This window comes from Podarcis filfolensis (assembly GCF_964270895.1).
Source record: "Podarcis filfolensis genome assembly, chromosome: 1".
NCBI lineage: Eukaryota > Metazoa > Chordata > Lepidosauria > Squamata > Lacertidae > Podarcis > Podarcis filfolensis.
In genome coordinates, this window is record NC_139604.1 from 36,811,453 (window position 1) to 36,831,196 (window position 19,744).

The 19,744-nt window shown below is 49.1% G+C and overlaps 1 protein-coding gene and 1 long non-coding RNA gene across 10 annotated transcripts in view; one reads left to right on the forward strand and one right to left on the reverse strand.

Annotated features, from left to right (window-relative positions):
- Positions 1-354: 354 nt before the first annotated feature.
- Positions 355-3,708, reverse strand: LOC310747920. Its single transcript, XR_014541027.1, has 2 exons — positions 3,635-3,708; positions 355-609 (listed from the first exon to the last, which is right to left on the reverse strand). It is a non-coding gene; the product is annotated as an uncharacterized lncRNA (long non-coding RNA).
- Positions 3,405-19,744, forward strand: part of ZEB2 (zinc finger E-box binding homeobox 2) — a 162,640-nt gene continuing 146,300 nt past the window's right edge. The window contains exons 1-3 of one of the 9 annotated variants that reach the window (XM_083581866.1): positions 3,534-3,564; positions 3,715-3,771; positions 6,962-7,099. In XM_083581866.1, the coding sequence (XP_083437992.1) occupies positions 7,027-7,099 (73 nt within the window). In that variant the 5' untranslated portion in view covers positions 3,534-3,564; positions 3,715-3,771; positions 6,962-7,026. Of the gene's footprint in view, positions 3,999-6,453; positions 6,722-6,961; positions 7,100-7,460; positions 7,568-19,744 lie in introns of those variants that run through there. The other 8 variants (XM_083581868.1, XM_083581869.1, XM_083581861.1 and 5 more) reach the window with 8 other exon arrangements.

Below are 19,744 nucleotides of genomic sequence, written 5' to 3' on the forward strand. Positions count from 1 at the left end.
CTGCCTGGGATTGGTACTTCGCGTTCGTATTTGCAACAGGATCTGCTCACCCTCTTGTCCCTCTCTCCAGTAATCCAGAGGCGCCTCCGTCTAAAAACGAATGATACCCTCCTCTCCGGGATAGGGATCGTTAGGTCAGTCAGTAAACACTTTAGCTCTCCCCCCTCCTCAAAAGAGAAAAGAGAGGGAAGTTTTATCCCAACTCAATGCAAAGAACCAGAATAAAAGCCTGGAGAGGCTCTTCTCCCACTTGTCTAATTACTGAGTTTCATCTTTTTGCCATCGTCAGTGGATCAGGATTTTTAAAAAAAAGAAAAAAAGAGATGTTCTGAATTAATACAAAAACGACAGGTCTTAAGTGGAAGAGGCTGTTTAATAGTCACAGGTTAAGAAAAAGAAGTTTCCTTCGCTTCTTCCGGGCGTCCCACCGTTAGGAACCTGCCTTACCTGCCCCGGAGAAGGTGTCAATGGAAAAAAGCCCTCTTTGATTCGGATCGGACGGGGCAATTGGGTCCAGTTCGATCCGGAGTGTGGGTCGTGGCGGTATGGGAGGCGGGGAGGGGGCTGCTCTCCGGATGACACCAGGAGAAAGCTTCCCGTCAAGCAAACCTGAAATGAGCATTTGATTTAGAAGCCCGCTCCAAAGATCCCCGCGCTTATCCTAACCCCAAATGCGTGTCAACCAAAACGTCTGAATATTTCCTTCAAACACGGAACAAGAAATCCCAATGCGCGCGAGGCAGGAACTGCGAGGAGAGGTGAGGGGTGTCCCTCTACCTCCTTCTAGTTCCTGCTGAGCGGAAGATTTAGACCTATTTTCGGATGGCAGGGAGGAAATAAATTCTCCCCAAAAGCCTTGTTTGGGTTTATTTGGACCGTGTCCCCGCAGTTTTGGAAATGATTCACCCAAAGCTTCGAAAGAGAGGGAAGGAGGGCGTGTGTGGCGGAGAGGATGCGGTTGCATGTTCTGATTTGGGCTGCTTTTTATTCCTTTTTCTTCCTCCCTCGGCCAGCAAGGTGGCAAGAGTGTGTTACCCCCTCTCCCCTTTCCAAAATACGCATCCATCCCCTCACCCCCTGGTCCTGAGCTTCAGGAGCCTTTTCCCTTTGGAGGCGGTGATTGCCAGGGACTGGAGCAAGCATCCCAGTCGCCTCGCTCAAGGCGCCCGTTCAATGCACAGCTCGCCAGCAGTTTATCTTAGCTTACTGTAAGTAAAAGTGGAGTGTCGGATCAGCGCAGCATTTGTTTCAGTTTCTTTCAGTGGGAAGGAGCTGGCGGGGTCGGAGGGGGTCTGCAGAGAAAGAGAGGAGCGCTCTCTAAGAGATTTAACTGTGGCCAAGCGAGGAAGATGCTGCCGGAGGAACCCAGTCTCTCTCTCTCTCTCTCTCTCTCTCTCTCTCTCTCTCTCTCTCTCTCTCTCCCTCCCTCCCTCCCTCCCTCCCTCCCTCGTGTGTGTGTGTGTGTGTGTGTGTGTGCCTGGGCAGCTCCTGTTTAGTTTCAGCACGGGATCATGCCAGTCAACCTCGCGAATTGGAACTTTGTCCCCTGGATGGGTGGGTGCGTATTTCTTTGTAGGAAGCACTGAGATCACGCAAAAAGTTATCTCGCAGAGAAAAGGAAGGGGTTGCTGCTGGGGGGGGGGAAATATGGGGGAAGCTGAACCCAGCAAAGGATCCCCTTCTTCTCTCTTCTCCCCGCCGCCCAGCCGGGCCTCTTTCATCCTCTCCTGGTGCTTTTAAGGACTTCGCCTGCAGCCGGTGGTCTCTCCGAACCCCAACCCCCTAGCCCCTCCGACGATGCGCCTGCAAAGCAGCTTTTTGATTAAGCAAACAGAAGAGCATTGGTTAAGAACACACTTTAAGTTGTGTGTGCTGTGCGTGTGTGTTTTAAAGGTTCCCCTGGGACCGTGGACTCGGAATTGGTTAATAATGTGCAGTACTTGCTAAATTGCTGACTTCCAGATGTGGGGGGGGGGGGGAGAGGAATATCTTTCTTGTTTAGGACCTACGTAACCTGATTGGATTAGGACAGGCGCGTCACATTGGAAACCTTTTTGAGTGATGATTTAATTAACCATACAGTAGAAAGCTGCCTTCGCCAGGAAATCCCTTCCCCATTTGCATAACCAATCCCCACAGTGCAAAGGTGGAGTCTCAGGGCTTAATTTTCATTTTAATCTTTGCCAAAGTCCCCCCCCCCACCTCTCCGCGAGCGCACACACAAAAAAGACTTGTTACCCCCATGAAATGCAAAGCTACCCACTCAACTTTCTGCCCTTCAAGGGCCATCTGTGTGTAAAAGAGAGACACTGAGCGTGTGTGTATGTGTCTATCTGTCTGTCTGTCTATCTGTCTGTCTCTCTCTCTCCCTGTGTGTGTGTGTGTGTGTGTGTGTGTGTGTGTGTGTTGATATTCTAATATACTGGTGCAGGTAGAAGTCAATCTGTCTAAATCTTTGACTGCAATCCTAAAGAACAGTTACTGTGATGCTAACCCCACTGACCACAGAGGGATTTGCTTCCGAGTAAACAAGCTTAAAGCCACAGTTGCGAAAGTCCTTGAAAGCTACCTATATATTTCATGCACTGAATATGCATTCTGTCTTTATTTTGTCTGCTTGTTTATGGGTTCCGAGTCTTCTTACACCGCACTTCGCCCGTATATGCCTCTATACATATTATCTCTGTTTCCTAACTGCCCCTCTGACTATCTCCTTGCAAGTGTGAAAGGAGAACAGAAGGTGGGGGGAAGCAATTATTATCCCCCCCCAATTCTCAGCCTTTGCATACACCCCAAGAGAAAAATGTCGATATTTTCTCCCTCCCACCCACAAAAAAGAGCAGCAGGGACTTATTAACACACACACGAGAGATCCTCGCTGCATTCACTCTCAAGTAAAAGTTCTATCTCCAGCAGAAGGTTTTACCTCTAAGTAAGCGCGCTTAGCAGCTTTGAAACGCCCCATAAATTTATTTTTATTTTTTTAAGGACCAGGAGTTCATTGGCCACTTGTTATACATCTTCAGCGCTAATTCAGCGTCTTCCTTTCTACCCCTAAGTTTTATTATGAATAGTTTTGTTTTGTTTTCCCCCGCCTGCCCCGTCACTCTGGCATCTGCAATTTGAAAGGGGCGCGAAGGAAAAGCAATCGAGGGAGGAAGCCCATAAACAAACAAACAAACAAACAAACAAACGATCCCTAGATCTCTCTTTCCTTGCTGCAGATCCCGTCTTGCTCTCTAGCCGCGCGCTGCGAGCAAGCCTGCGGGATGCGAACCGCGCAGCCTCCGGGTGTCTCCTTGCAACTTTCAGTTCCTTTGAGTTGCGCTAGTTCTGTGAATGGTGTTCACCGTTTTCCGCCTCGCATCCAGTAGGATTTAGCGAAGAGGATAATGATGCCAAAGACTTGATGGCTGGGGAGGGAGGGAGGGAAGGAGGCAGGCAGGCCAGGGGAGGGTGGAAAAGAGGGAGGGAAAGGCGGAGGGGAGGGGGGAGGAGGAGGAGGAGAGAGAGAGGGAGGTGGAATTTCATTTCTTCCACTAAAGCGTTCGCGGAGACTTCAAGGTATAATCTATCCCAGATCCTTCCTTTCCCAGAGAGAAACTTGGCGATCACGTTTCCACATGATGCTCACGTTTGGCGCTCTTCAATTATCCCTCCCCACAAAGATAGGTGGCGTGTGTTTCAGGGTCCTCTCTCCTCTCTCTCCTACAGAAAAGAAAAAGAAAAAAATGTCATTAGAAGAGGCGTAACACGTCAGTCCGTCCCCAGGTTTGTGTTTCCTGGAGTGGCAGAAAGAGATCAGTCCTAACCTGCCCAGCAGGAATAACGGTCCCTTCCGACAACTCTTTCCGAGGCTTTTTGACCATTTTGTCCTCTCTTCCAACCAGCTACATCTCCCTGCACCTTTTTTTCTCCCCTCCTTCCTCCACTCCGCGGCTTTTTCATGCTTCTTCTTCTCTCCATTGCTGACCAAAACTACACACAAGACTTCTCAGGTACGTTCTCGGTTATATTTTCCTCTCTTTTCTATTTTTTGCTCATTGTTGTTCCGCCTCTCCCTCTCGTTCTTTCTCTCTTTCTCCCCACCTCTTTTTCTTTTAAAAACAATTGCTGTCTTGGGGTCTGTTTTCCTTGTCTACAGCTAGGGAGGAAGTGGTGAGTTCTCATTTTTGAACTGAAATCTACATTTACTTGGGATCACTTTCTGAGAGAGACAGAGGAAGGGAGTTGTTTCTGCCTGCAAACTGTTATTACCTAGGGTCTCCCCGCTCTCCCAGACATATACCCACCTGGCTTACCAGGTGGAAAAGGTTATTTGCCCCCCCCCTCCATTTTTATTTTACGTTTTATAGTTCCCACCAGGAGTAGGAAAGTTCGCCTTTCTATTATTCCTCGGTCTGTTGTGGTTTTTTGTTTTTTTTTAAAGCAGCATTCCGCTCGCTTCTCTTCGTCCTCACGTTTACACATCTTAAAGTTTGCACGTACCTGTTAATGATTTTCAAGCTGTGAACAAGACCAACACAGGCACGGCTGGATAATAAGATTTTAGTTGGGGCTTTGCTTTAAAAAGAACTCCCAGCAAACCAGCCCCACCAAATGTATTATTGGCTGGCTGCAGCTCTTAGGGTTAGTGGCAGGCTTCTATTTAGTCTCTTCCAAAGCAACCAAGAAAGTTTTCTTTTCTTTTTCTTTTTTTGCTGTTCTGTATGCTTAGTCAGTTTCATTTCTTGCTTTTATTTCTCTGAGACTGGGTGAAGTTAACACCTCAGCTTCTGGGATTCTCAACAAGAAGTGAAAGTAGTGACTGCAACTTGCTTAAAAGTCGTTTGTAGCACAAATTTAAAAAAAAAAATGTAAAAAGAGAAACAAAATCAGAATTCGCCCAGGAAGAGACGAGGGGTGGAGTAGGGGGACTTTGTGAGATACCAATTTTCACAATTTTAGCAACCTTAAAAAAAATGAATATCAAAGGGTAAGTAGGCAGTGAGAATCCTTGACGGTGATCCTCTCCATTGGTAGATTCTTAGAGAATTTCGCCACTTACCCAAGGATGCTTTCAAGGATCAGGTTGTTGTTTTGAATTAATTTCTTAGCCTCCTGCTAGATCTTTTCTTTTAATGGAGAAGATAGTTGCTACAGAGTTAGAAGTCTCCAGCAAACATGAAATGGGGTGCTGATTCCCTTCGCTCTTCCACACACACATTTCAGTGGCTCAAGATGGGTTCATAGGCAGCTGAGACACAGGGCTGGCCTCGCTTGTGCCATCTTACACAGCCTTACCTGCACAACACAGTGCATTTGAAGCTAATCTCCAAACAACACACTGCCGCAAGGTTTATTTCATTTCATTTCTTCCTTCCTTAAATCGCCTTTAAAGTTAATAGGGAAACAGCCACATAAAAGGAAGGGAAGAAATCCCCCTCCCCTTCTCCTGCCAGATCTGTAAAGTTCTGCGTTGTGCAGCCCATGCTTACTCGTAAGTAAGTTCCCCTGACTTCAGCGGGACTTGCTCTCACGCAAGTGCGGTGAGAGGTTTTCCAGCCTAAAGAGACGAGCCTGCGAGTCCATTTCTAGATGGCAAAAGCCTAGTATATAAATAAAAGGGGGAAGACAAAAGACGAGGTTAGGATAAATTTGGTCCAGGAGAGCAAGGGTTAATTGTCCTTGTTTTACAGTTTGCATCTGCTGCGTCTTTTATAGTCTCTCTCTCTCTCTCTCTCTCTCTCTCTCTCTCTCTCACACACACACACACACACACACACACACTCTACCCAGTTCGCCTTCCTTGTTTAAACTCGTCCTTAAGTCAGAGTATACTGGGTTGTGGTTGTTGTTGTTGTTGTTTGTGTTGTGCTGTGTGGGTGCATGTTCTGAAGCTACAGCGTTTGCTTAGATCAGCCAGGCAGAGAGGGGTTTCCTCGTTTCCCCAGTTTTGACAGTCTTAAAGCTCACATCCAGTTTGCGGCCGTGTCAGCGAGAAAGTGCACCAGTTTTACAAGACTCTGTGTGTGTCTGTACAGACGCACAGACAATTTTTTTAAAAATGAGATCCACTAATAAGAAAGTCTCACAAGAGTAGTTTCACATCTCTCCCGCAACCCCTCTTCTTATTTTCTTTCTAAAGAAGGGAGGCTGAAATTACATTTGGGGAGGGGGGGAGAACCCTGTGCAGGATATTGCCAACGTGACTTTAAAAGTGTGAGAAACGTGGGGGGGGGGGGAGAGAAAGAGCGAGCGAGAAGGCAGATAAGCCTGTTCTTCTGCAGCTCTTATCAGTTCGTAGCCATATACTTTCAATATATATATATATATATATTAAGGTGTCATTGGTTATGCAAACAAGAGACAGCGTCGTGAGGTCCTCAGTACTTTTCGGAGGAAAAAATCCGCCCAGCGATTTGAGTCAAGCAACGTTTTTTTTTTCTGTTTAAAAACTCACACACACAGAGAGAGAGGGAGACAGAAAACAAAACCATTAAAACCGAGTGCATTCCCTCTACGGGTCATGAGTCATTTCTGAAGATGTAATACTTGTGTGTGTGTGTGTGTCTGATCACTGGTGGTGGAGGGGGAGATAATAATAATAATGTTAATAATAATAATAATAATGGGAGGTATTTTGTCTGTTAAAAGAAGAGCATGCATTTCAAAGAAAGAAAGAAAAAAGTCACCCCCACCCCCAGCCAGACACTTCCGAGGAAGGGCGAAGGGAGAGCGTGTGTGTGTTTTTGTGTGTGGCGCTGTGCGGTGCGCAAGGCGAGCGCTGCTGTGCGCGGCGCCTGGGCTGCTCGGGGTGGGGGTCCTTCTTTTGTGCAGGGTGGGGAGGTGTCGGGGTGGGGGTGGGGGGGTTGCCTGTGGGGAGAGCCTCTCCGCTGTGTCCGTGGGCTCCCTTTGGCGCCGCGCGTTTGAACGGGATCTCGCCATGCCCACCCGGTGCCTCTGTTTGGTTGCTCCATAGAGTCTGCGTGCTGCTGAATCAGGGAGTCGAGTCCATGCGAGCTGCCATCTGATCCACTCTTATCAATGAAGCAGCAGATCATGGCGGATGGCCCCAGGTGTAAGAGGCGAAAACAAGCCAATCCAAGAAGGAAAAACGGTAAGGAGAGAAGGGAGCCGCCGGGGAAGGGCAGAGCGGGGGAGGGGGAAGCCCTCCATCAAACTTTTTTCCCTTCTTCATTTTTTTTTTCTTTTTTTCTACTTTGGGTCCTGGCGACACTTCGAGACGATTGCCGGCGGAGTGGGGAGGGGGGGAGGGTTTGGAGAAAAGGCAAGGAAATATGAAGGGAGGTGTGCGTATTTGGACGAAGCGGGGGGGTGTTGCTAGAAAGAAAGCAGCAAAAAGCCCCCCAAACCCCCCCCAATGCCCGCGGTGGGTTTGGAGCAGGGCGATCGCTTGCGCCGCGGCGGAGAAAAGAGAGAGGAGGAAAGGGGGTGGGAGAGACCCACCGAGAGAGAGAGAGAGAGAGAAAGAGACGGAGGGAGGGCGAGCTAGAGATCTGTCCGTCTTGTTTGTTGTGTATTTCTGGAGCGGAGAGAGCGAGAGTTTCAGGGAGCCCGAGAGAAAGTGAGTGGCAGAGAGGATCGGCGGTGGGGGATCCCAGGGCGTTGCTATTCCTGTGTGTGTCTGTGTGCCCCCCCCCGCGAGCGCTCCTTAGGATTTGGTTCGCTTCACACACACACCCCACCCACCTCTTTCCTCCTTTTTTGGGGGGGGGAGAAGTCCGATCAAAGTAGGCAGGCGGGGGGGGGAGGTCCCGGGGCTTCCTTGGAGGAGTTGATGGCGGGGGGGGGGGGAGATTCCTTAAGGAAGCGGAGCGGGGGTGGGAGACTCCGGGCGCTGAGAGGAAGGAAGAGAGAGAGGAAAGGAGATTCCTCCTCTCCCCCCCCCCTCCAGTCTCCGTCGCTTCTCTTGGCTCGGGGCGTTGGGAAAAGCAGAAAGTTTCTCGCCTCTGGGGCGAGTTAGCTAACGGTCCCGGCTGCTGCGCTCCTGCGCCGGCGAGATCGCCCAAGAAGACCCGTTAGATTCCTCTCGCCCGCTCTCTTTCCTCTTCCCCTCCTTCCTTCCTTCTCTCTCTCTCCCTCCCTCTGGCCCCGCCGTTGTCTCTTTCTTGTTTCCCTTTGATCGCTGCCTTCACGGCCACAATCACCTCTCAGCCAAGCCAAGCCAAGCCAGCCTTTCTCTCTCTCTCTCTCTCTCTCTCTCTCTCTCTCTCTCTCTCTCCCTCCCTCCTCCCCTCCTCCTCTCACAAGACCCAGGAAAAGCAAAAGAGCTGAGGGTGAGAGAGAAAGAGAGAGAGAAAGAAAGAGAGAAAAGAAAAGGCACTTTGGAAAACGTCCGGTAGTTTTCACGTTGTCATGACCAGATCCTTCCTTGTGTTGTGGGGGGGGGGGAGAAGGAGGGAATGGACACACCGAGAAAGGAGGGGTGGATTACAGGGAGGGGGGCGATCTTTGAACAGCTCCATTAAAACACATACGCAGGAAAACCTCAACCGCTTAGACAGACCCTGGGAAAAGCAGGGGGTGGGAGGAGGAGGAGGAGGGAGAGCAGCGTGAGAAATCTGGAGCCGAGCGGGCGGAAGAGTTACTTTTCGGGGGCGGCCAAGGAAACTCCCCTCTGTCGAGCAGGCAGCAGTCGGGAGGGTCGTGCGTGTCCCGCGCGTGGCCCTCTCTCCTCTGATCGCGGAAGAAGCGGACGGAGAGGGAGGGGGGTCCTGCGCGGCCCCGGGACATATCCTGCGTCGGATGTTGGGGGGGGGTTTCAGCTGCCCCCTTTCCCTCCAGGTCCTTCCTTTCTTATTTGAATCACAAGTTCCAAGTCTCTCTCCCCCCCCCCCCCCACGCAACTAAACACTCGCACACTCCAGCCCCGCACCATTCCGCATGGCGCTTCCTTGGCCCTCACTCTGAGCAACTTTTCTCTAGAGTTGAGGGCGGGGGGGGGGAGTTGAGCATGAGGAAGACACTGGTGTAAACCCGAACCGATGTTACTTGCAATATTTTGGGGCTGGCGGGGGGGTGTGGAGGACAGGAAAGGAAAGGAAACACAAAGAGAAAGGTTGGTTGCAAACAAATGTGGGCGAGTTTTTGTGCGTTTCCCCCGTCGCTGGGGAGGTGTGAGAGAGGGACTTTTCAGGGCAGAAACTCCGGGCTGCCGTGTCTCCACTCACCCCATCCCACCTCCCCAGGGCTGCTTTCCAAGAAGGCAAAAAACAAAGTCTAAACAATATATTCGGGGCATCTTCTCTCTCTCCCCCCCCCTCACTTTTCCGCGTTCCCCGCCACTTTCCCTTTTAGCCTGGTGCCTGCCGTTATTTAAGGTGGTCCTGGCGAAAGAGGCACTTTTCCTGCCCACCCTCTCTCACCCGTCGCTTGTAATTTAGCAGACGTTTAAAAGCACTCTTTTCACCTCTTTTGTACGAATATTATTATTATTATTATTATTAAGCTGATTTGCTTACAACCACTGTCTGCTGTAGGGCTTTCCTCCCTCCCACCCCCTTCTATCCTTTACAAAAATGTTAAAAGAGCAAACCTTTTATGTCAACTATGCCGTCCTCTCCGCCGCCGCCCCCCCCCCTCGCGCGCCACACACACAGGATATGTTAAATATCACATGGAATGAGATTCAGGCTTGGCATTCTTGATTATTGAGAAGGGTGATGTGGTTCAAGCCAACCTTCTTTCTCTTCCCCGTGCGCGTGTATAAGACTGTTAGCTTATCTCCTAAAAGCGTGTCCACTGTGGTGTGGTGAATATCTGCATGTATGATCTATCTGCATGTTCAGTGGTTCCTCCTGACAGTTTGTTCCAAGAGAGGGAGAGAGAGGTGACATTAGCGGCGTGGAGATCAGGCATGAGATGCATGCAGGAAACACAGGCATCATTAGAGCAATGCAGAAAGACCCATGAGGAATAGTCATTCTGCTTCTCTCCCCCCCCCCCTTGACGTTCTTCTGGGTGTCTTGAGAGAGGCAGGGAGCGCCTCTTGCCAGGTGAAAGTAACCTGTGTCTTTTAGACTCTGCAAACTTCTTCTAAAGTCTAACCACTGTTTGACTCCAAGTGTCAAACCTGCGAGGGTGGTGTTGCACTTAAAACCAACCCACAAAAAAGCAGACATCTTTCTCTGCTTGATGATGCGCGTGTTTTCTCGTTAAGCCATGTCTCAAGTGAGAACTATTCGAATTTTGAATAGCAGGTAGATACATCAGGGGTGTGTTTTCTTCTCATCCTCCTCCTCCCTCCTTCCTTTTCATCTCTCTCTCCTATTTTTTCCTCGACAAACACGTATTGGCCCCTTTGGGATTTGCTGGGGATTTATCTGAACGGGAGTGGATTTCTCTCTTCCACCCCCCCACCCCCTTCTTTTGGATTCCTGGAAAAGATGTCACTTTGCTGTGGTTGTGTTTTTCCTGATAACATTACACAGAACGGTGCTAATCGAAATCAGGGAGAAGAAATTCAGGGGCAGCTCATGAGAATCAAAATATTTGTGGCTTCATTAAAAAAAAAAAGAGGGGAGAAGCAGCTTCTTTTTTTAAAAAAAAGCATAAACTAGACTGATGGAATTTTATTTATTTGTGCAAGGTCCCCCCCCCCCAATTATTTTTAAAGGAAGGGCAAATCATGATGGGCAGAATGAAGACCTTAAGCAGAGGTTCGGATAGCATTCGGGGCAGTGTGTGCGCACCTATTTAAGTTTTAAGATGAAATGCTGCTTCAAATCATGATAGGCTTGTTGTTGTTGTTGTTCTCAAGCGAGCAAGTTCATAAATTGACTTGAAGGAGAGAAGGAAGTGGCGTGGGAGTGTGATGCGGAGATGCCCAGATTTGTGTGGCTGAAATGAGGGCAGAAAGGGGGAACCGTTTCCTTTTAACGCGGTCTCCCTCCAGAGGAGCTGGCGCTTGTAGGAGCTCAGAAGAACCCGCAGCAGTCCAGGAATGCCTGTCGGTTTTTCAGGAAAGTTCAGTCAGATGATTCCCAGTCGCCTGACTCGCTGTGAATTGAAACACTTTCTCTCTGCGAGCAGGAGGCAAACCCCCAAGCTGCCTTCTATTTGCTTTTTTTTTTTTTTTTTTTTTGCTTCCCTCTCCAACCCCCACCCCACCCCACCCTCTGCGTCCCCCTCCCCTCCCTTCTCTGCCCCTGGGAGATCCACCACCATCTCCACTGCCAGGAGAGCTGCAAACTTCCCCCAAGTTTTTGCTCTTGCTGTGGCGGCTGATGCTTAGGGTGTTATGGGCCCCCTTTGGAGAGGAAAAAGATGCTGCCACTGATGTGATCACGGGGTGACCTCAGTCCTCTCCCCATCAATTTTCTCTCCTGTCTCTCTGAGAGATGGTGAGGGTTAGGGTTTTGGCTGGTTTGAGGGTTTGGTTTTGTTTTTTTTGAAAAAAGCAAAAGAGCCACGGGTTGGGGATTCGGATGGTTCTCTGCAGCGCAGGAGCTTGGAGCAAAAACCCTGGCAAAGTTGACTTCCTCCGCCTCCTTCTGCCCTTAGTGAGGGGTCCCTTCGCAAAGTTCTTCCCGATCGCTTGGAGGAATGGGAGCAAGGCCCGAGTGTCCCCTCTCCCCATCCCCAAAAGGGCAGGCCAAGCAAGCGGGCAGCCTCGCTCATCTCTCGCGTCCGGGAACCAAACTGACAGCAGCCTCGACAAGCCTCTCTCTCGAGAGAGAGAGAGAGAGCGGCTTGCCAGCTCCCCAAAAAGATGGGGGCAAGAGACGGGGGGAAGAATCCCAGCCACATTCCTAGCTGAGAAATAACATCGTGTGTGTGTGTGTGTGTGTGTGTGTGTGTGTGTGTGTAGGGTGCAAATCTGAGGGCAACGGAGAAAAACAGTGAGAGCGAGTGGGATGCTTTTTTTTGGTTGGTTAGTTGTATTTTTTAATTTTTTTATTACTTTCTGGACGTTTCAGGAACAGCTGGGGGAATGGTCCCGAGGCAAGCCGCCTTCTTCTTCTTCTTCTTCTTCTTCTTATTCTTATTATTATTATTATTATTTTACAAGTGCGAAAATCCACAGCAAAGGGATCCTTTTATTTTGAAAAGTTGAGTGATCTCTGAAGATACTGCATTCTCCTCCTCCCTTTCCCCCCCAAACCTGGCTCTCGTATTTGTGTACTGCAGACCCACATATATGCGTGCTTCTGTATATAATATATGCATCTCTGTCTATATGAATGGCACACTCACGTGTGTGTGTGTGTGGCACTCCAGAGAAGAGGCCAAGGTGTGCACCACCTGTCATCCTTCTCACACCCGAGCAAAGCGAGGCGCCCGGAGAACACAAGGGGCTGTTTTCCCCCTGTCAAGGTGGATGTATTTATTTTAGTTTGAGGTTCTTGGCGGGCAGAGATGGAAGTCCTCAAGAGAATCTGTTAACTCTCCTTTTCCGTAGATCAAGTGCCGTCTAAAAACGTGTCGCCTCAGAGTTTGGGACTCGTCTTAGAAAGTCACCCCCCCCCGCCCCGTCTAATATTCCCCCCACCATTTATCGTATATTCTCTCTCTCTCTCTCTCTCCAGTTCTGAATCTTACAGATGAATCAGGGAAATGGAGTAGAGCCTTCTTCTTTTTTAAGCACGTAGGGTTGGAAAATCGCAGGGGAGTCTAAAAATCAAGCTTTGTGTGTATTGAGGGGCAGTGGGGGGGACACTCCCTAAGGGCTGGAAGCGAATCTCTCTACCTCTCTCTCTCTTTCTGTCTCTCCCTCTCTCCTTTAAAAGTGGGAAGAGTGTTGATTCCCTGAAAGGCATCAGGCATGTTTGGCCTCCACAGCATCTGGGCAATCTGCATTATCCCCCGTTTGCTTTTAAGGTGCATTTTCTCCTCTCTGAAAGGGACGCCTTTGTCCTCTCCTGCCCACCCCCCCTAGCCGCAGAACCCCCTCCACCCCACCCCCTAGCCGGTTGGGCTTCCCAAGGTAGACCCTATTTTGTGCCTGTCACGCAGCGGAGGGAGTTTGCAGGTTCGCAAGTTGCCCACAGACAATTGATTGTCTGCCCTAATGTGTTTCATTTACATGTTTATAACGTCAATAGTGCTGGGGTGTCCACCGTACCATTCATCCAGGCATTCTCACAAGGGTACAATTGTCTGAATGGCGAAGTCAGACACCTTTTTGATTGCTCTTTAGTTGTCTTTTTTAGACAACTAGAGCGGGGGGGCGGGGAGAGAGAGAGGTCTCTGAGGCAGAAACACTAGTTGAAAACGTGCAGCATTAAATGTTACCAAGAAACAGATGGGGAGGGGAGGGGGAGGGAACCCCCTCCGATATCTAAACGAAACCAACAATTCTAAAGGGGAAAAGGAAGGGGATGAAACCATGATCCCCCCCCAAAAAAGTCTCATTAACTGTTTTTGTGCGCGCGTCCGCGCCTGTAGTTTCCCTTACCGTTTTAATTATTATTATTTTTAATCAATGGATGTTGACACCCGCCCTCCCCGTTCTTAAAAGCTTAGGACAATCCTCGGGAAGGAAGCGTCCCTGAACTCCGAAAGGTTTGCTTCAGTGTAAGGATTTGGCTGCTCCGCAAGCCACCCGCCCCAAATCAATGCACGTGTGTGTGGACTGTGGATACATATTTAGCGATAGCAGCGCCGCTGCGCGCTGGGCCGGATGAGGAGGCAGCTTCTGTCTATTTAAGCAGCAGAAACTTTGCGAAGCTAAGTTGCCAGTGGTTCCTCGTGGAAAAGCCTAGCAAGAGCCTAGGTTTTCTGCTTGGATTTACGGTTGCAGAACCTAAATTAAGCGAAGTTGGGGTTGGGTCTGAGGCGTTGCAATGGCAATGCAAACCATTATTATTATTATTATTATTATTATTATTATTATTCTCAGGTGTGTTGGATCATTTCATCTTCCCTTTCTCCACCCCACCCCCGCCAAATGCCACGCTGTCTGTTCTCTCCTGAGGTCGCTTCTGATGGAGGCGAGACTGGATTAGCCTCCTTTGCCTCCACCACTCAGCGGCCCTATCTTCTTCATTCATATCAATTAGATGTCTAATGTAGCCCTATAGAGCCCATATGGAGGCACCAAGGAAAGGCAGGTTTCACATTACACTCCGAAGAGAGGAAGGAGGCGGAGGGGTTGGGTGGGTGGGCGCCATTCCCTTCCACCTCTAAAATTAAGACAAAACCAGAATTATCCAACAGCTGAGAAACAAGGTGGCTTATTTCCTCTCTCTTCAAGTTTGGAATTTTATTTTATTTTTTTCAAGTGAAGAAATCTCAAACTTTGTAAGAAAATAAATAAATATTTGAGCTGTAAAAACAAAACACCATGCCTGTTTTGTGGACGGCTTTTTTATTTTTATTTTCTCGTATGCCTACCAGGGAAGACACACACACACACGCACACCGAGGCACACACACAGAGCGAGTAGCTGCACCGTTAGCTGAACCCCTGACACGGCGGTCTTTTGAATGCCTTAGGTATGATTTCACTTTCGCTCACATCAATGCTGACCTGAATGCCTTTCATATCTGATCCGCTGTGTCTCTCCCAGTAAACATCCCCTGAGGGGAGAACAAAGAAAGGGTCTCTTCTTCTTCTTAATCACAATTCAGTCCATTCACCCGCCGGCAGGCTAGATTTGCATTCTGCAACAGAAAGCCAAGATGAAAAGAGAGAAAAGAGAGGAGAAAGAGAGAGGGAGAAGAGAGAGGGAGAGAGGAAAGGGGGGAGGAGGAGGAGGAGGAGGAGAAGGAGAAGAAGAAGAAAAAGGAGGAGAGGAAGAAGGAGAAGAAGAGAGGGGGCAAGAGCAGAAGGGTGGAGGCTGAGTCAAATAGCTGAGGTGTTTTGTAGCTGTTTGTTGGGCTTCCCCTAGTTACAAGCCTTATATAGCTGCCCGGCCTTCGCTCTTCTGACAGGCAGATAGTGTTACAAGATGGCATGCGGGTACTATTCATGGCCACTCGCCGCGAACACTTGAGGTAGAAAGTGTCAGGGAGGGGATCAAATGCCTCTCTCACCCTCCATGGACAAGGCTGCCGGCAGTCTGGGGCTGCAGGGCAGGTGGGCGCAGGTCGCCACACGTTTGGCCCTGAGGGCTCTCCGCGCCTTTGGCTGCCTGGCTTGGTTTTCCCTTTTCCGAGTTGGACTCAAACCTAGGCGCACGTTTCCACTCATTGCCATCGTAGTTTCACCTGGTCGGGAGCTTCTAAGGCTGGAACCCGAAGCAGTTGACACCAAGACCTACCATCCTCTGCATGTTCAGCCCTCTCCCCGCCCATCTTCGCGGTCCCTGGGACTTACTCCCCACGGAAGCCTGCGCTTTAGCATGGCAGACTTGGAGGAGAAAGTTCTGCGCGCGCGCAAAATAACTCGGTTGCTTTCGGAACATCAGGGTGCTGCTACCTGCAAGTGAGGACTGCGTTGCGTGTAGGATCCGTGGCTCCCACCCCGAAGTCATTACTTCGGAATAGCAGCCACAACGCAACCTGATATTAATAAACGGGTTGAGGATAGGAATGTGGTCGCATAACTTCCTCGGAAGAGATGCCCGTCGTGTTCCTCGTGGCATTGCTTGCAAGCAAACGCGGATGCATTTTCACGCCGATGTCAGAGGTGTGAACGATCCTGTTCACTCTACACGGGATTAAGCAGGAAATCTGAATAATTAAGGACTTGCTTAAATCAGTCTAAGGGAGCCACGATTGGGCCCTAGCCTGCTTACTGGGAAGTCAGTCCCCCTGGGGTTTATCCGGACCTAATAGGCAAGGCTTTGCATCCAAAGTTTGCGGCCTAATTCCACTTCTAAGGAAGGAAGTTTCATTGAAAGGAATTGCACCCCCATTTAAGTGAACATGTTCAGGATGGGCTGTTAAACTTTCTAAAAGTATATTTAAGATTGGTTAAACATTCACCTGTAGATCAGTGCGGTTTGTCCATATAATGTGGGGGAGCCAGCCCGACCATTACACACACACCCCATTTCTATTTACAAAATTAAACTTGCTTTAAGCAAATCCATTGACCTGTTATTCCGCTAAACACACATTCTGAGAAGCTGGCTGTGCTGAATTGAGTGAGACTTGCTCCTGTGCAATGTCCTTTTGGTTTGCAAAACTTGTTTGAATCATCAATTAAATGCATTAGTACTGTTCGGTACTGAAATTCTACTTTCCCCAAACCGATTAATTAACCCAGTTGCTGTTGTTTTTTAACCTACAATAATAATCCGTGACTCTCCACTGAATCGATTAATCTATTTTATTAATAGATGGATAGAGCACAGCTAGCTCTTACTGTTCCTTCTCCATGAACTAGGGGAGATGGGTTAGGGAGAAAGATGTCTGGCCCATAAGAGGGGAAGAGGAGCATAACTTGCTCCTACTTTCAAGCCACAGATAGTGAACGGAATGGAGGTGCTGGCCAATAGACACAATCATAGTATTAATCGAAGGGGGCTTTAGTTTGGCCTGTTGTTGCTACATAATCTCAAATTTGCAGCTGGAAAGCACACGCACAGGTATCCTAACTTTCTCATAACTTATTGTGACCAGGTGCTACACCCTAGCCCAATCCCTACTTTTGTTAATTTTCGAAAAATATATTTATCTTTAAAAATCGATTTCTATAACAACAACAACAACATTTTGAATGTTCCCAAGTTATTGTTAGGTTCTAGTCACACACACACACACACACACACACACACACACACACCGTTCTTTACTAAGAGAGAGATTATTTATAACTAGAACCTGCTTACTGAGAAGTATTTAAGCCCTTTCAGGGAGAGCTGTCAAATTTTGCCTGTGTTCTTCGCCTCCATTTGGAGCAAGTTTTAAAAAAAGATGGAGAGAGGAGAGGGGGGAGGATCTGCAACTGCTAGGCTTGAAATAACTGGGCTAGAAGAGCAGAAATCTTAAGTGACAACTTTTCAACCACACTATCTCTTGGCTACCAACCTGTCATTTTTCAGGGCCACCCCGCCCGCATCCCCCCCCTTTTGGTTGTTTGTTTGTAGCGGTTAAAAAAAGAAAGATAGTAGCAGCTTTTCCTCCCTCCACCCCAATATCTCATCGGCAACTAGATTAAACGTGCTAAAGGAAACGAGAGAGAAAGAGAGAATATGTTGGAAGAGTGTGAAAAGATTTCTCCTTTTTCTTAGAGGTGCTGGGGCGGCCTTTCTCTCCCTCTCCCAAAAGGAGCGCACCCCAACTAGGAGATGTTACCGGTGGAAGGAAGGAGGCATGTGACACAGATTCCTGATTTACACCAAAAGATTTGCAGAATTTGAAAAAGAGATTATCTCTGCACCTTCCACCCCAGACTTTCACCCCTCCTCTTTTTTTGTCCACCCCTATGACCCAAGCAGTGGAGGATTTAGGCAGATTTACTTCAGTAAACACCTTGAACACTTGGGGTGAAAGCATGAGCCTGTTTTTTGGGGGGGAGGGAGGCTTTTGTTAAATGAGGTGCTGGGATAATGCTTTGCCAAGCAGCTGTGATATTAACTTACCCAGAAGCGAGGTTTTCTCTCTTTTTTGGGGGGGGGGGAGCTGTTTAACTCCTCGCGTGCCGTTCACTTGCACTCATCAGATATGACGGCATGTTCTCGGGACTTTTATCTTCGAGCTATGACTGTTCATAAATGACAGACAGAGGGGAAAGCTTGGCATATTCCCATGCACTCTTAAACCAACAGCATTGCACACACACTTACAACACAGTAGGTGCAGCAGCAATCTCTACACGCTCAGCTGGGAGCAAGTTGCGTTGGATTCAGTGGGAATGACTCCTAAAGGACTCGTCCCCTAGGATCGCGCTGATCCACGTGGTGTAGGTGTGGATCTGAAGCTCGAGTTAAATCTGGGATCGCTAAAGCTTCTCGCAACCCAGCAAGGGAATCTGTGGCAAGCAACTCCAGCCTTGCCCTATCGCCAACTTCCCAAAGGCAGGAAGGTGCTTGTCTTGCATCTTTAACCTGTTTCCATGAATTTTTCCCCCTTAAAGTTCCATTAATTTCAGGGGAGCTTCTCAGCTTGCTGAGGTACCTCAGCCTTGGGAGCAGAACAGAACCTTGACTTCTTCTTCTTCTCAGCCCCTCAGAATCTTCACTCTGGTCCCAGAGAACGAGCGGATTGGGGTTCAGGCGTCTTGGCCCCGGAGAGACACGTGGGAATGTCACTCCTTTCGAATTCAGAGTTGCTCTCAACTATCAGGATGCGTAGATTTTGTTATAGTTTCTACAGGTTATTTTATTTCCTTCTTCCTTTCTAAAAAAAAATATCGCCAGGTTTCTTTCTCTCCACCCTGCCTCTTCTACGTTTTTTTTGGGGGGGAGGGGGGCATAAAAAACCCCTGTAGGTGTCAACGTTAGAACAGCCACAAAACGTGTGAGAAAGTAAAGGGTATGAGACATGACAGAATTAAAGGTGTTTGCTATGTTGTTACCCGTGTGTCAAGTTGGCAAACCTCCCTTTTGTCACAGCCTCCTGGTGCTTTCTGATAGCGTGCCGATCATTTTCTTGGTTTTCTTTCTAGGTTGATGCAGCAGTTTTGAACCGGGATGCGAGTGGGATTGTGCGGGCGGGGGCCGAGAGAGAGAGAGAGAAAGAGAGAGAGAGAGAGAGAGAGAGAGAGAGAGAGAGAGAGAGAGAGAAGGGGAATGCAAAATGTGGTGCACGCGTTACTATTCCTGCAAGCCTGGCTCCTCCATGTCGAGTCTCTCTCTCTCAATCTCTCTCTCTCCCCCCCCCCCAATCCCTGACTCCAGCTTCTCTCCCAAGGAAGCCTCCTTCCTTGCCTGCTTTTGCCTCTCAACCCCAGAGCAGCAGCAGCAGCAGCAGCAGCAGCAGCAGCAGCAGGCGCGTTTCTAGGATCTGGCAATGGAGCGCAGCTTGGCAGGAATGCCAACTGCCAAATCATCCCATAATTATGCTTTATGTCGTTTTAGATGAATGACCGAGCATGCAGTATTCCTTTGGAAAGGGGTGGGGTAGGGGCAGAAATATCTGGAAAAGCAAGACCTGTTTAAAACAAGCCCTCGCCTCAAATCTATCTATCTATCATTTATCTATCTATCTATCTATCTATCTAATCTATCTACTAGACTTTCAAAAACCTGGTCAGGGTCACCGTTGGAGAGCTGAATTAAAGTGATCCCATTTGTGATCTAATTGAGGTTGGCACCGTCCATTGCGGTAGCAATAAGCGCAAGGCAGCAGCGCGTCCGAATCCCAGAACCGCAGCAATTGCGATCTGGCGCTGGAAACCGGAGCTGCAAGGGGGGCGGGGGCTGCTGGTGGTGATGGTGGTAGACTACTGAGATGTGAAGCGTAGCTTCGATCCTTCACCGTCCCCTGCGCACCCCAGAACCACAAGCCCCCTCTGCCCAGCTCTTTTAACTCCGCGCGTCGCGGTTTGAAAGCGGGAAAGTGGAACGCGCCAGGACAGGCGCGCAGGCAGGGGAGGTTGGCCGAGCAATTTGCGCACCGCTTCTCCTGCCCTTAGCAAAGAGCCCAGCCAGGCGCTGGTCCCTGTCTAGACTGCAAAAGTATACCTTCCCTCCCCTGAGCCCCGGATTGAATCAAGAGAAGCGGCTGCAGAGCCGCGTTAGAACAGCTCTGCCTAAACAGGAGCAAGCCTTCCCCCTCTCCAAAAAAAATAATCACCTCCTATCCCATATTTTAATCTATTCCGCGCGGGGTCCAGGAATGCATATTATGGGGGGGGGGGACCGGGATCGAGGAGCGTTTACATACGGGAGGATAGTGGGACGGGTGTGCG